This window comes from Phocoena sinus, chromosome 13 (genome assembly GCF_008692025.1).
Source record: "Phocoena sinus isolate mPhoSin1 chromosome 13, mPhoSin1.pri, whole genome shotgun sequence".
NCBI lineage: Eukaryota > Metazoa > Chordata > Mammalia > Artiodactyla > Phocoenidae > Phocoena > Phocoena sinus.
Window position 1 is genome coordinate 10,195,054 of NC_045775.1, and position 13,898 is coordinate 10,208,951.

Sequence of the window (13,898 nt, forward strand, 5' to 3'; positions counted from 1 at the left end):
TAATACCCTATAGGTACATCCATGTTGCTGCAAATGGCAAGATTTTGTTAATTTTTGTGGCTGAGTATTATCCTTTTGTATATGTATAAAAGTATGTGTATGTAAATAATGCTGGAATGAACATAAGGTTGCATATATCTTTTCAGATGGGTGTTTTTGTTTCTTTCATATAAATACCCAGAAGTGGAATCGTTGGATTGTATGGGAGTCCCATTTTTAATTTTTTGAGGAAACTTTATACTGTTTCCCATAGTGGCTATACCAATTTACATTCTCAGCAACAGTGTACCAGGGTTCCCTTTTCTCCACATTCTGGCCAAAATTTGTTATTTCTTGACATTTTGATAATAAGCCATTCTTAAAGGTATGTTGTGATATCTCATTGTAGTTTGATCTACATTTCCCTGTTGATTAGTGATGTTGAGAATGTTTTTACATGCCTACTGCAATCTGTATGTCTTCTTTGGAAAAATGTTTATCCAAATCTTCTGCCCATTTTTTAACCCTTTTTTTTTGATGTTGAGATTTATGAGTTCTTTGCCTATTTTTTATATTAACCCCTTATCACATATATCATTTGCAACTATCTTCTATTCAATAGGTGGGCTTTTTTGTTTTGTTAGTAGTTTCCTTCATTGTGCAAAAGCTTTCTATTTTGATGCAGTCCCATTTGTTTATTATGCTTTTGTTTCCCTTGGCTGTGAAGGTGTATCCAAAAACACATTGCTAGGATGATGTCAAAGAGAATACTGCCTATGTTTTCTTCTAGAAGTGTTAGGGTTTCACATATTACATTTAAGTCTGTAATAGCTTTTGAGTTTATTTTTGTATACGATACAAGAAAATAGTCCAGCCTGATTGTTTTACATAAAGCTGTCCACTTTTCCCAAAACCAGTTATTGAAAATGCTGTATTTCCCTATTGTATATTCTTGCCCCTTTGTCCTAGATTAATTGACCATGTAAGGTGAATTCATTTCTGGGCTGTCTATTCTGAACTATTGGCCTATGTGTCTGTTGTTGTGCCAGTTTCATACTGTTTTGATGTCTGTAGCTTTTTGTATAGTTTGAAGTCAGCAAGCATAATGCCTTCAGCATTCTTTTTCTTTCTCAAGATTGTTTTGGCTATATGCAGTCTTTTGTGTTTTCATATATATTTTAGGAGTCTTTGTTCTAGTTCTGTGAAAAATGTCATAGGTATTTTGATAGGGATTATATTGAATCTGTAGATTGCCTTGGGTTGTATAGCCGTTTTTTTTGTTGTTGTTGTTTTGCCACCTTTAACTTTTAATTATTTTTTTCTTATTTCACATCTTTATTGGAGTATAATTGCTTTACATTGTTGTGTTAGGTTCTGCTTTATAATAAAGTGAATCAGATATATGTATACTATATCCCCATATCCCCTCCCTCTTGCATCTCCCTCCCACTCTCCATATCCCACCCCTCTAGGTGGTCACAAAGCACCGAGCAGATCTCCCTGTGCTATGTGGCTGCTTCCCACTAGCTATCTATTTTACATTTGGTAGTGTATATATGTCAATGCTACTCCCTCACTTCGTCCCCTTCCCCCTCCCCATGTCCTCAAGTCCAAGTCCATTCTCTACATCTCCATCTTTATTCCTGTCCTGCCCCTAGGTTCATCAGAAGCTTTTTTTTTTTTTAGATTCCATATATATATGTGTTAGCGTACAGTATTTGTTTTTCTCTTTCTGACTTACTTCACTCTCTATGACAGACTCTAGGTCCATCCAGCTCACTACAAACAACTCAATTTCATTTCTTTTATGGCTGAGTAATATTCCATTATATATACGTGCCACACCTCCTTTATCCATTCATCTGTCGATGGACATTAGGTTGCTTTCATGTCCTGGCTATTGTAAATAGTGCTGCAATGAACATTTTGGTACATGACACTTTTTGAATTATAGTTTTTTCAGGGTATATGCGAGATAGTGGGATTGCTGGGTTATACGGTAGTTCTATTTTTAGTTTTTTAAGGAAGCTCCATACTGTTCTCAGTAGTGGCTGTAGCAATTTACATTCCCACCAACAGTGCAAGAGGGTTCCCTTTTCACCACACCCTCTCCAGCATTTACTGTTTGTAGCTTTTTTGATGATGGCCATTCTGACATGTATGAGGTGATACCTCATTGTAGGTTTGATTTGCATTTCTCTAATGATTAGTGATGTTGAGCCTCCATTCATGTGTTTGATGGCAATCTGTATATCTTCTTTGGAGAAATGTCTATTTAGATCTTCTGCCCATTTTGGGATTGGGTTGTTTGTTTTTTGGATATTGAGCTGCTTGTAAATTTTGGAGATTAATCCTTTGTCAGCTGCTTCATTTGCAAATACTTTCTCCCATTCTGAGGGTTGTCTTTTCATCTTCTTTATGTTTCCTTTGCTGTGCAAAAGCTTATAAGTTTCATTAGGTCCCATTTGTTTATTTTTGTTTTCATTTCCATTTCTCTAGGAGGTGGGTTGAAAAGGATCTTTCTGTGATTTATGTCATAGAGTGTTCTGCATATGTTTTTCTCTAAGAGTTTTAGAATGTCTGGCCTTCCATTTAGGTCTTTAATCTATTTTGATTTTATTTTTGTGTATAGTGTTAAAGAGTGTTGTAATTTCATTCTTTTACATTCAGCTGTCCAGTTTTCCCAGCACCACTTATTGAAGAGGCTGTCTTTCATCCATTGTATATTCTTGCCACCTTTATCAAAGATAAGGTGACCATATATGCATGGGTTTATCTCTGGCCTTTCTATCCTGTTCCATTAATGTATATTTCTGTTTTTGTACCAGTACCATACTTTCTTGATTACTGTAGCTTTGTAGCATAGTCTGAAGTCATGGAGCCTGATTCCTCCAGCTCCATTTTTCTTTCACGAAAAATTGCTTTGGCTATTCGGCATCTTTTGTGTTTCCATACAAATTTTGAAATTTTTCGTTCTAGCTCTGTAAAATTGCCATTGGTAATTTGATAAGGATTGCAATGAATCTGTAGATTGCGTTGGGTAGTATAGTCATTTTCACAATGTTGATTCTTCCAATGCAAGAACATGGTATATCTCTCCATCTGTTTGTATCATCTTTCATTTCTTTCATGAGTGTCTTATAGTTTTCTGCATACAGGTCTTTCGTCTCCTTAGGTAGGTTTATTCCTAGGTGTTTTATTCTTTTTGTTGCAATGGTAAATGGGAGGGTTTCCTTAATTTCTCTTTCAGAAGTGATTTCTGTGCATTAATTTTGTATCCTGCTACTTTACCAAATTCATTGATTAGCTCTAGTAGATTTTTGGTAGCATCTTTAGGATTCTCTATGTATAGTATCATGTCATCTGCAAACAGTGACAGCTTTAGTTCTTCTTTTCTGATTTGAATTCTTTTTATTTCTTCTTCTTCTCTGATTGCTGTGGCTAAAACTTCCAGAACTATGTTGAATAATAGTGGTGAGAGTGGACAACCTTGTCTTGTTCCTGATCTTAGAGAAAATGCTTTCAGTTTTTCACCATTGAGAACGTTGTTGGCTGTGGGTTTGTCATATATGGCCTTTATTATGTTGAGGCAAGTTCCCTCTCTGCCTACTTTCTGGAGGGTTTTTATCATAAATAGGTGTTGAAATTTGTTGAAGTCTTTTGCTGAATCTATTGAGATTATCATATGGTTCTTATTCTTAAATTTGTTAATATCGTGTATCACATTGATTGATTTGCATATATTGAAGAATCCTTGCATTCTTGGGATAAACCCCACTTGATCATGGTGTATGATCCTTTTAATGTGCTGTTGGATTCTGTTTGCTAGTATTTAGTTGAGGGTTTTTGCATCTATGTTCATCAGTGATAGTGGCCTCTACTTTTCTTTTTTTTGTGACATCTTTGTATGGTTTTGGTATCAGGGTGATCGTGGCCTCATAGAATGTGTTTGGGAGTGTTCCTCCCTCTGCTGTATTATGGAAGAGTTTGAGAAGGATAGCTGTTAGCTCTTCTCTAAATGTTTGATAGAATTTGCCTGTGAAGCCATCTGGTCCTGGGCTTTTGTTTGTTGGAAGATATTTAATCACAGTTTCAATTTCACTGCTTGTGATTTTTCTGTTTATATTTTCTATTTCTTCCTGATCCAGTCTCAGAAGGTTGTGCTTTTCTAAGAATTTGCCCATTTCTTCCAGGTTGTCCATTTTATTGGCATATAGTTGCTTGTAGTAATCTCTTATGGTTCTTTGCATTTCTGCAGTGTCAGTTGTTAGTTCTCCTTTTTCATTTCTAATTCTGTTGATTTGAGTCTTTTCCCTTTATTCTTGATGAGTCTGGTTAACGCTTTATAAATTTTGTTTATCTTCTCAAACAACCAGCTTTTAGTTTCATTGATGATGGCTATTGTTTCCTTCATTTGTCTTTCATTTATTTCTGATCTGATCTTTATGCTTCCTTTCCTTCTGCTAACTTTGGGGGTTTTTTTTCCTTCGTTCTCTAATTGCTTTAGGTGTAAGCTTAGGTTGTTTATTTGAGATGTTTCTTGTTTTGGGAGGTAAGATTGTATTGCTATAAACTTCATTTTTGGTCTGATGGGTTTTTACCTTGCTCCTTCATCTGCTGCATATTTCTCTGTCTTCTCATTTTGTTGAACTTACTGTGTTTGGGATCTCCTTTCCTCAGGCTGCAGGTTTGTAGCTGCTGTTGTTTCTGGTGTCTGCCCCCAGTGGGTAAGTTTGTTTCAGTGGCTTGTGTAGGCTTCCTGGTAGAGGGGACTGGTGCCTGTGTTCTGGTGGGTGGGGCTTGATCTTGTCTTTCTAGTGGGCAAGGCTGCATCCAGTGGTGTTTATTGGGGTGTCTGTGAACTTAGTATGATTTTAGGCAGCCTCTCTGCTAATGGGTGGGGTTGTGTTCCTGTCTCACTAGTTGTTTGTCATGGGGTGACCAGCACTGGAGCTTGCTGGCAGTTGATTGGAGCTGGGTCTTAGCATTGAGAAGGAGACCTCTAGGAAATCTCTTACCAATTGTTATTACTTGGGGCCTGGAGGTCTCTGGTGGTCCAATGTCCTGAACTTGGGTCTCTCACCTCTGATGCTCAGGCCTGACACCAGGTCAGAGAACTGAGACCCTCTCAGCCACATGGCTCAGAAGAAAAGGGAGAAAAAAAGAAAGATAAAAATATTTTTTAATTATTAAAGTAAAAATAAAAAAATAATAAAAAGAATAGAGCAACCAAACCAATAAACAAATCCATCAGTGGTAAGAAGCACTAAAAACTGTACTAAGATATACATAAAAATCAGGAACAAATCAGTTATAGGCAGTAAACCCCCAAGTTTACAGTTGTTCCCAAAGTCCACTGCCTCAATTTTGGGATGATTCGTTGTCTTTTCAGGTATTCCACAGATGCAGGTACATCAAGTTGATTGTGGGGATTTAATCCACTGCTCCTGAGGCTGCTGGGAGAAATTTCCCTTTCTCCTCTTTGTTCACACAGCTCCTGGTGTTTGGCTTTGGTTTTAGCCCCGCCTCTGCATGTAGGTCGCCCTCAGGCATCTGTTCCCCACCCAGACAGGAGGCGGTTAAAGCAGCGGCTGATTAGGGGGCTCTGGCTCATTCAGGCCAGGTGTAGGGAGGGGTATAGTAGCTATAATTGGAATATGGGGTGAGCCTGCAGTGACAGAGACCTACATGACATTGCAACAGCCTGAGGCACACCATGTGTTCTCCCTTGATTTGGACCCTTGTAGTGGCATACTGCATAAGCTCCCAGGGTGGGTGTGGATAGTGACCTGTGCTTGCACATGGGATTCTTGGGTGGCTGCCGCAGCAGCATTAGCATTTCATACCCATCTCTTGGGTCTGAGCTGGTAGCCCCGGCTTGCTCCTGTCTCTGGAGCTCGTTTAGATGGTGCTCTGAATCCCCTCTCCTCGCGCACCCTGAAACAATGGTCTCTTGACTCTTAGGCAGGTCCAGACTTTTTCCCCGGACTTCCTCCCAGCTAGCTGTGGCACACTATCCCCCTTCAGGCTGTGTTCACACAGCCAACCCCAGTCCTTTCCCTGGGGTCTGACCTCCAAAGCCTGAGCCTCAGCTCCCAGCCTCCACCCACCCCAGCGGGTGAGCAGACAAGCCTCTCAGGCTGGTGGTAGGCACCGATCCTCTGTGGGAATTTCTCCATTTCACCCTCTGCTCCCCTGTTGCTGCACTCTCCTCCATGACTCCAAAGCTTCCCCCCCCACCCAACCCCCCTCTCTGCCAATGAAGGGGCTTCCTAGTGTGTGGAAACTTTTCCTCCTTCACAGCTCCCTTCCAGAGGTGTAGGTCCCATCCCTATTCATTTGTCTCTGTTTTTTCTTTTTTCTTTTGCCCTACTCAGGTACATGGGGATTTTCTTGCCTTTTGGGAAGTCTGAGGTCTTCTGCCAGCATTCAGTAGGTGTTCTGTAGGAGTTGTTCCACACGTAGATGTATTTTTGTTGTATTTGTGGTTAGGAAGGTGAGCTCCATGTCTTACTCCTCTGACATCTTGAAGGTCCCCCCACAGCCATTTTAATAATATTAGTTTTTCCAGTCCAGGAGGGTGGTATATCTTACAATTGTTAGTGTCATCTTCAGTATCATTCATTAATGTCTCATATTATTTTGAGTAAAGGTCTTTTACCTCCTGGGTTAGGTTAATTCCTAGGTTTTTTTTTTTTTTTTTTGATGCAATTGTAAATGGCATTATTTACTTAATTTCTCTTTCTGATAGTTTATTGTTAGTGTATAGGAATGCAACAGATTTTTGTATATTAATCTTGTATCCTGCAACTTTACTGAATTCATTTATTGGTTTTAATAGTTTCTTTGGTGGTATCTTAGGATTTTCTATATATAATATCACATCATCTGCAAACAGTGACAGCTTTACTTCTTCCTTTTCAATTTGAATTCCTATATTTTTGTCTGACAGCTGTGACTAGGACTTCCAATGTTATGTTGAATAAAAGCACTAAGAGTGGCTATCCTTGTCCCGATCTTAGAAAAAAATATTTTCTCTTTTTCACCATTGAGTACAATGTTAACTGTGAGCTTGTCATATATGGCCTTTATTTGTTGAGGTATGTTCCCTCTATACCCAATTTGTTGAGTTTTTATCATAAATCGATGTTGAAATTTGTGAAAAGCTTTTTCTACATCTGTTGAGATGATCATATGTTTTTTTATTCTACAACAAAAGTGAATAATTTTTATTAACATTTTGTTAATGTGGTGTACCATGTTGATTGATTTGTGGATATTGGATCATCTTTGCATCCCTGGGATAAACTCCACTTGATCATGGTGTATGATCCTTTGATAATAGTTTGTTGAGCATTTTTTGCATCTATGTATGTCAGTGATATTGGCCTGTAATTTTATTTTGGGGGTACTTTTATCTGGTTTTGGTATCAGAGTGAAGCTGCCCTCAAAGTTAGTTCAAAAATGTTCCTTCCTCTGCAATTTTTTGGAATAGTTTGAGAAGGATAGGTGTTAACTCTTCTCTAAATGTTTTATAGAAGTTACCTATGAAGTCATCCAGTCCTGAACTTTTGTTTGTTGGGAATTTTTTATTACTGATTCAATTTTATTATTGGTAATTAGTCTGTTCATATTTCTATTTCTTCTTGATTCAGGCTGGGAGATTGTACATTTCTAGGAATTTGTTCATTTCTTCCATGTTGTCCATTTTATTGGCATATAATTGTTCATAGTAATCTCTTATGATCCCTTGTGTTTCTGTGGTGTCAGCTGATAATGAGTCAGCTCTGAGTTTTGTTGATCTTTACTCTTTTTTGTCTCTGCTCTGATGTTTATTATTTATTTTCTTTTACTAATTTTGGTTTTTCTTGTTCTTTTCCCACTTCCTTTGGATGTAAGGTTTTATTCTTTATTTGAGACATTTCTTATTTCCTGAGGTGGACTTTTTCCCCTATAAACTTCACTCTTTTAAGAGCCTTTGCTATCTCCCATAAATTATGGATCATTGTGTTTCTATTTCCTTTGTGTCCAGGTGTTTTATTTAAATTCTCTTTTCTTTTTTTTGTTCATATTTTTCTTCTTCCTCTACTCTATCTTCCAGATTGCTGATCTATCCTTCTGTATCCTCTAATATGCTGTGATTCCCTCTAGTGTGTTTTCCTTTCAGTTATTGTAGTCTTCAGTTCTGATTGGTTCTTTTTTGTATTTTTGATCTCTTTTTTGAAGTTCTCAGTGAGTTTCATCCATTTTCTCCTGATTGCAGTCATCTTTATGACTATTTCTTTGAACTCTTCATATGGTAAATTGCTTATTTCCATTCTGTTTAGTTCTTTTTCTGAACTTTTGTCCTGTTCTTTTGTTTGGAAGATATTCCATTGTCTCTTCATTTTGCCTAACTCTCTTTTTGTTTCTACCTATTATGCATATCAGCCACATCTTCCGGTCTTAAAAGAGTTACCTATGTACAAAGTATCCTGTGGGGCCCAATGGTACAACCCTCTCTGGTCACCAGAACCAGGTGCTCCAGGGTCGTTCACTGGGTGGGCTGTGTGCACCCTCCTGTTGTGATTGAGCTGCAATTTCTGCAGGTTTACTGGGGGGTGGGATTGGCCACCAATGTGATCCTCTTGCTTTCTTTAATGAAAATATTCATTGGTATTTTAATTTAATTTATGAATTGGAGTCCAGTCAATATTGAATTTTCTAAGTCTTACATTTTATTTGGTGAAGAATACAAATGCTCATTTTTAAACAAAGAATTGCTGATCTCATATTCCATGTATGGAGTGTTCAGTTAGGTCTAGGCCTTGGGGAGAACAAGGGATGGATTTAGAACAGACCGCAGCAATTTTGTGACCAACTTGCTGTCATCCAGTAAGAGAGAGAAGAGTTGCAGCAAATTAATTGAATACAAAGTAGACTGTATTATATAACTTGAGTGGTTCATGGATTATTTTGAGAACTTAAAGGAAGATCAAACTGTTTCTAGTTGGCAGTCAGGAAAAGCTTTGCAAGTGAGCTAATAATTGAGTTGGACTTTGGAAAATAAAGCAAATGTGAACTTAGAAAAAGTCTGAGTAAGGACACTTGAAGGATGATAGATAGATTAAGAAGAGGCACAAAGGGAGGCAAACACATGATGGTTTGAAAATTGGGGTTACAGTAGCCCTCCCTGATCCACAGTTTCACTTTCCACAGTTTCAGTTACCCACAGTAAATTCTGGTCCAGAAATGTTAAACAGAAGTTTTCAGTAATTAACAACTCATAAGTTTGAAATTGTAGGTCTTCTGAGTAGCATGATAAAACCTGATGCTGTCCTACTCTGTCCTGCCTGTAATGTGAATTAGCCCTTTGTCCATTGTATCCTGCCCATTAGTTACTTGGTAGCCTTCTCAGTTATCAGATTGACTGTCATGGTATCACAGTACTTGTGTTCAAGTAACCCTTGTTTTACTTAATAATGACCTCAATGTGCAAGTGTAGTAATGCCAGCAATTCAAACATGCCAAAGAGAATCCATAACACGTTTTCTTTAAGTGAAGATGTGAAAGCTTTTGACTTAATAAGGAAAGAAACAAATTGTATGCTAAAGTTGATAAGATCTAAGAACAAATCTTCTCTCCATGAACTTGTGAAGAGGAAAAGAGAAATTCTTGCTAGTTTTGCTGTTGCATCTCAAAATGCAAAAGTTATGGCTATGGTGCATGCTAAGTGCTTTGTTAAGATGGAAAAGGCATTACATTTGTACAATAGGGCATTTTGAGAGAGAGAAATAGACCAAATTTGCCTAACTTTTATTACAGTATATTGTCATAATTGTTACATTTTATTATTAGTTATTGTTGTTAATCTCTTTGTGTGCCTAATTTATAAATTAAACTTCATCACAGATATGTATGTATAGGAAAAAACAGCAAATACAGGGTGTGGTACTCTCCATGGTTTCAGGCATCAACTGGAGGTCTTGGAACATATTCCCTGCAGATGCAGGGGACTACTGTACTTCAGTTTTATTAAAACATAGACGGGTGGTACAACCACTAGGGAGACAGTATAGAGGTTCCTTGAAGAACTAAAAACAGAGCTACCATATGATCGAGCAATCCCACTCCTGGGGATATATCTGGAGAAAACCATAATTCGAAAATATACATGCACCCTAGTGTTCACTGCAGCACTATTTATAACAGCCAAGACATGGAAGCAACCTAAATGTCCATCAACAGAGGAATGGATGAAGAAGATGTGGTACACATATACAATGGAATATTACTCAGCCATAAAAAAGAACAAAATAATGCCATTTGTAGCAACATAGATGGACCCAGAGATTATCATACTAAGTAAAGTAATTCAGACAGAGGAAGATAGAAAGACAAATATCATATGATATCATTTATATGTGGAATCTAAAAAGATGATACAAATAAACTTATTTATGAAACAGAAACAGACTCACAGATTTGAAAACAAACTTATGGTTACCAAAGGGGAAAGGTGTGGAGGAGGGATAAATTATGAATTGGGGATAAACATATACAGACTTCTATATATAGAACAGATAATCAACAAGGAGCTACCATACAGCACAGGGAACTATACTCAGTATTCTGTAACAACCTATATGGGAAAAGAATCTGAAAAAGAACGGATATATGTATACGTTTAACTGAATCACTTTGCTGTACACCTGAAACTAACACAACATTGTAAATCAACTATACCCCAATATAAAATAAAAATTAAATTAAAAAAAAAGGAAGGTCTAAAGAGAAATTCTAAGGGAAAAAAGGTTAAATATATACATGAGAGGCAGTACTCAGGAACAAAGTAGTTAGAAAGAATAAACTCTAACCCCAAATTTTCTACTCACCCCTGACACTGTGCTTGGTATTACCAATTGGAAATATGTATTTGACAGAAAAGGGAGAACAGCACATGTAGAAGCAGGGAGGATGGGCATGATAGAGTTTGGGCTACCCAAATTTTTCCCCTAGATCAAACTTCCTAATAAAACACAGTAAAGCAGGAATGCCTTTTTAATACTCTTACAGGTAGAAAGAGTGTAAAGCAAATTCTGGAATGGTGATTACTTGCAAACCAATGTCAATGGAATTGCTTGGAGTGTTGAGTGTTTATTTTTGAAAGATGCCCAATGAAAGGAAAAATCAGAATGCAATTTCAAGAGGAGAATAGGTTTTGTGAACTCTGTCATCACTTCATTTTGCCTCTATGCAAAGAAAATTGTATCTTATGTTCCAAGTCACAGTACATTTGTCCTCAGATAGTTTTATGCCGTAGTCACCACCACCAATTTTCTGTCAAAATGTTTACGTTATCTGTGGGTCTGTTTCAGAAACTGACAAAAATTGTTAGGCTGAAGGAAGGAAATTTCAGTGAGTTTAGTACATGCTTTGGCTTCCTTACCAAATTCAAATGTTGCTTGCAAATTATATGACATTGTAATATGATGCCAGTTACATCATTTGGAAGATCTATTTGAGAATATCAAATTTAATTGTTTTGTTCTTCAGATGTTTGCAGACATTGACTTTGGAGAAGGCTCTGATTGGAGATTTCATTAAACTGGGGAAGTTCACAGGTAAGACAAAATGTTTCCACTTCTCTCTCTTTTCTAACTTTTGTTGCAGAGCCATCCATGTTTATGTTGATTTTCCTATGGGGAGTGATTTATTTCAGCCTAACTTGTGATGAATATCTTTTTCATGATTAAAAAGAGTGCTTTTTAACCTTAGGCTATGGCAGATATGTAAAACAGAAATGAAGCCTAAGATTGACTTGTTTGCTTTTTAATCCTTTTTCCCCTCTACAATTTTTTTCTAATAAAAATTCAGTAGTTCTCAAGAACTATAGTTTGGATAAATCAAATTTTTTCACTCCGAAGCCCAGTGTTTAACACTGGCGATGACATGAACTGTTGAATAGACTCAAGGGAGTTGCTTATCTGAGAATCTATTTAATCCTGACTGTGCTTGTTCACTGTTCACATGCTATAACCTTGGGCATATATCTCTTCTTACCAATACAAGGAGGGACTCTTCCATTTGGGAACTTATGGAACAACTAGAAATAATTAATATCACCCTTTATGTCTGTATATGAGATAGGTCCATGTTCTATTTTGTATAGAATATCTTTAATGGTTTTGTAATCATGATTGTATGTTTCTTATAGAAGAAACCATGTGATGTTATTTGGATAACCTAAAAGCAAATTCTGTTAAACGGGAGATCTTTGTTCATTAAAAAAAAAATGTATTAAGTGAAAGGAGCTAGACTCATATCACAGAACAATAGCATACGTGTTTCAAAGCACTAATTTAAGCAGAAATGCATATGACAAATTAGTACATATGTGAGAATCAACGGAAATGTAGTTCCAGTTTAAAATTTTTATTCCACTTTTCTACATTAATTAACAGTGAATAGAGCAGTGTTTCTTATACTTTTGCCACATTCTTTGGATTATCTTTGATTCTGGTCCACATTATCTATTGTATTGTCTTATTCTGGTGCATTCCAGAGGACTACTACTATGGGTATTACTTACTAATTGCTGAGATTCCTCTGACTCTGATTGTTTAGGGTTCAGTAATTAGCATATGGAGGTATTCTACCTCTGGTGTGTTTCTAGTGTCCTGGATCTCTTTGATTCACTTCTGAATTTCCGGTGCAGTTAAGTCTTGATATAAATCTTTTTCAAATACACTCTAATGACTGTAAAAGTTCTTAGCTATTGGAGGTTAGAATTTAACATTCCCAGAAAAAACTATCTTCCGAGGGCTCCATTTATGACCCTTCTTTGTCTTTCAAGAACCCTTTTGTCTCTGCTTACTTCCTTACCTGTCATCACCTGAGCTGTGGAAGGCTGCAAGGGAGAAGAGGGCTAGAGTTGCCAGCTTTAGCAAACGAGAACACCTGGGAGGGGCAGAGATTGTTTTTGGTGGCACCTCTGAGCTATCCGTTAGATACCCAACTGGAGATGTTGAATAAAAATTAGATATCTGGACTTTTTTTTTTTAAGATTTCCAAAACAACAAAACATTTATCTTGAGATTTGAGAATAATGGGAAAATTAAGTAATAGGAATTGGACCCTCATGGGGGTCTTCTGGGAAATCGGAAGCACCACCCTCTTCTGCAGGTCTATGCTTCTCCAGTTTATCAATCAATTCTTTCGCTGGATTGAAGATGCCATTGGTCTGCTGGTCACAGACATAGCAGCCCCGGGTGGGGTGGAAATGCTGCAGCGCACAGCTCTCGCGGAAATAATGCCTGCCCTTGGTGACAACTGGGTTTTGGAAGGTCTGTCGACAGATGAAACACTTGAATGGTATTTCCTCCTTATCACTTCCCACTTCATAGTTTTCGTCCTCATAGACACCATTAGCGATCCTCATCAAACTCACATTCGATCTGCCACCCATGCTTGTAATCTGAATGGTCCTGGAGGAATTTGCAGCTGTCTCTGAAGCCGCAAAAACCAGTCTCCTTGTAACCCATTGAACTCAGATATTAGATATCTGAATCTGGACATTGGGGAAAATTTCTGGCCAAATTGGGAGCCATTGGAAGATTAAAGGCGTGAAACTAGATTAGAGGACCAAGCGACTGAGTTGAGATAAGGGAACCAAACGTTAGCTCTGGACAACAACATAGAAGGTTTAAAATATGTGTAACTAAGTTAGTTCATTATGTGTTATAAACCTGTAAAAGTCTGTATATTCATATTGGCCTAAAACCTTATTTTCATTTTATTCCGCTTTGGGAAAATAGAGGATCAACTTAATTTGGATTTGCCTTCAGTACTGAGACGTGTTCTAACACCTTATCAAGATGGTTTCTATAGGAGGTGGGACACTGCAGTCAGCCCTTAGCAACCTGAACCTGTGTGATAAT

The 13,898-nt window shown here is 37.4% G+C and overlaps 1 protein-coding gene across 1 annotated transcript in view; it reads left to right on the forward strand.

Moving 5' to 3' along the window:
- LOC116764620 (alpha-endosulfine-like) overlaps positions 1 to 12,993 on the forward strand; it is a 30,692-nt gene extending 17,699 nt beyond the window's left edge. Inside the window, 2 exon segments of the mRNA XM_032653374.1 lie at positions 11,515 to 11,582; positions 12,815 to 12,993. Of these exon segments, the coding sequence (XP_032509265.1) occupies positions 11,515 to 11,582; positions 12,815 to 12,993 (247 nt within the window).
- The last annotated feature ends 905 nt before the right edge of the window (positions 12,994 to 13,898 follow it).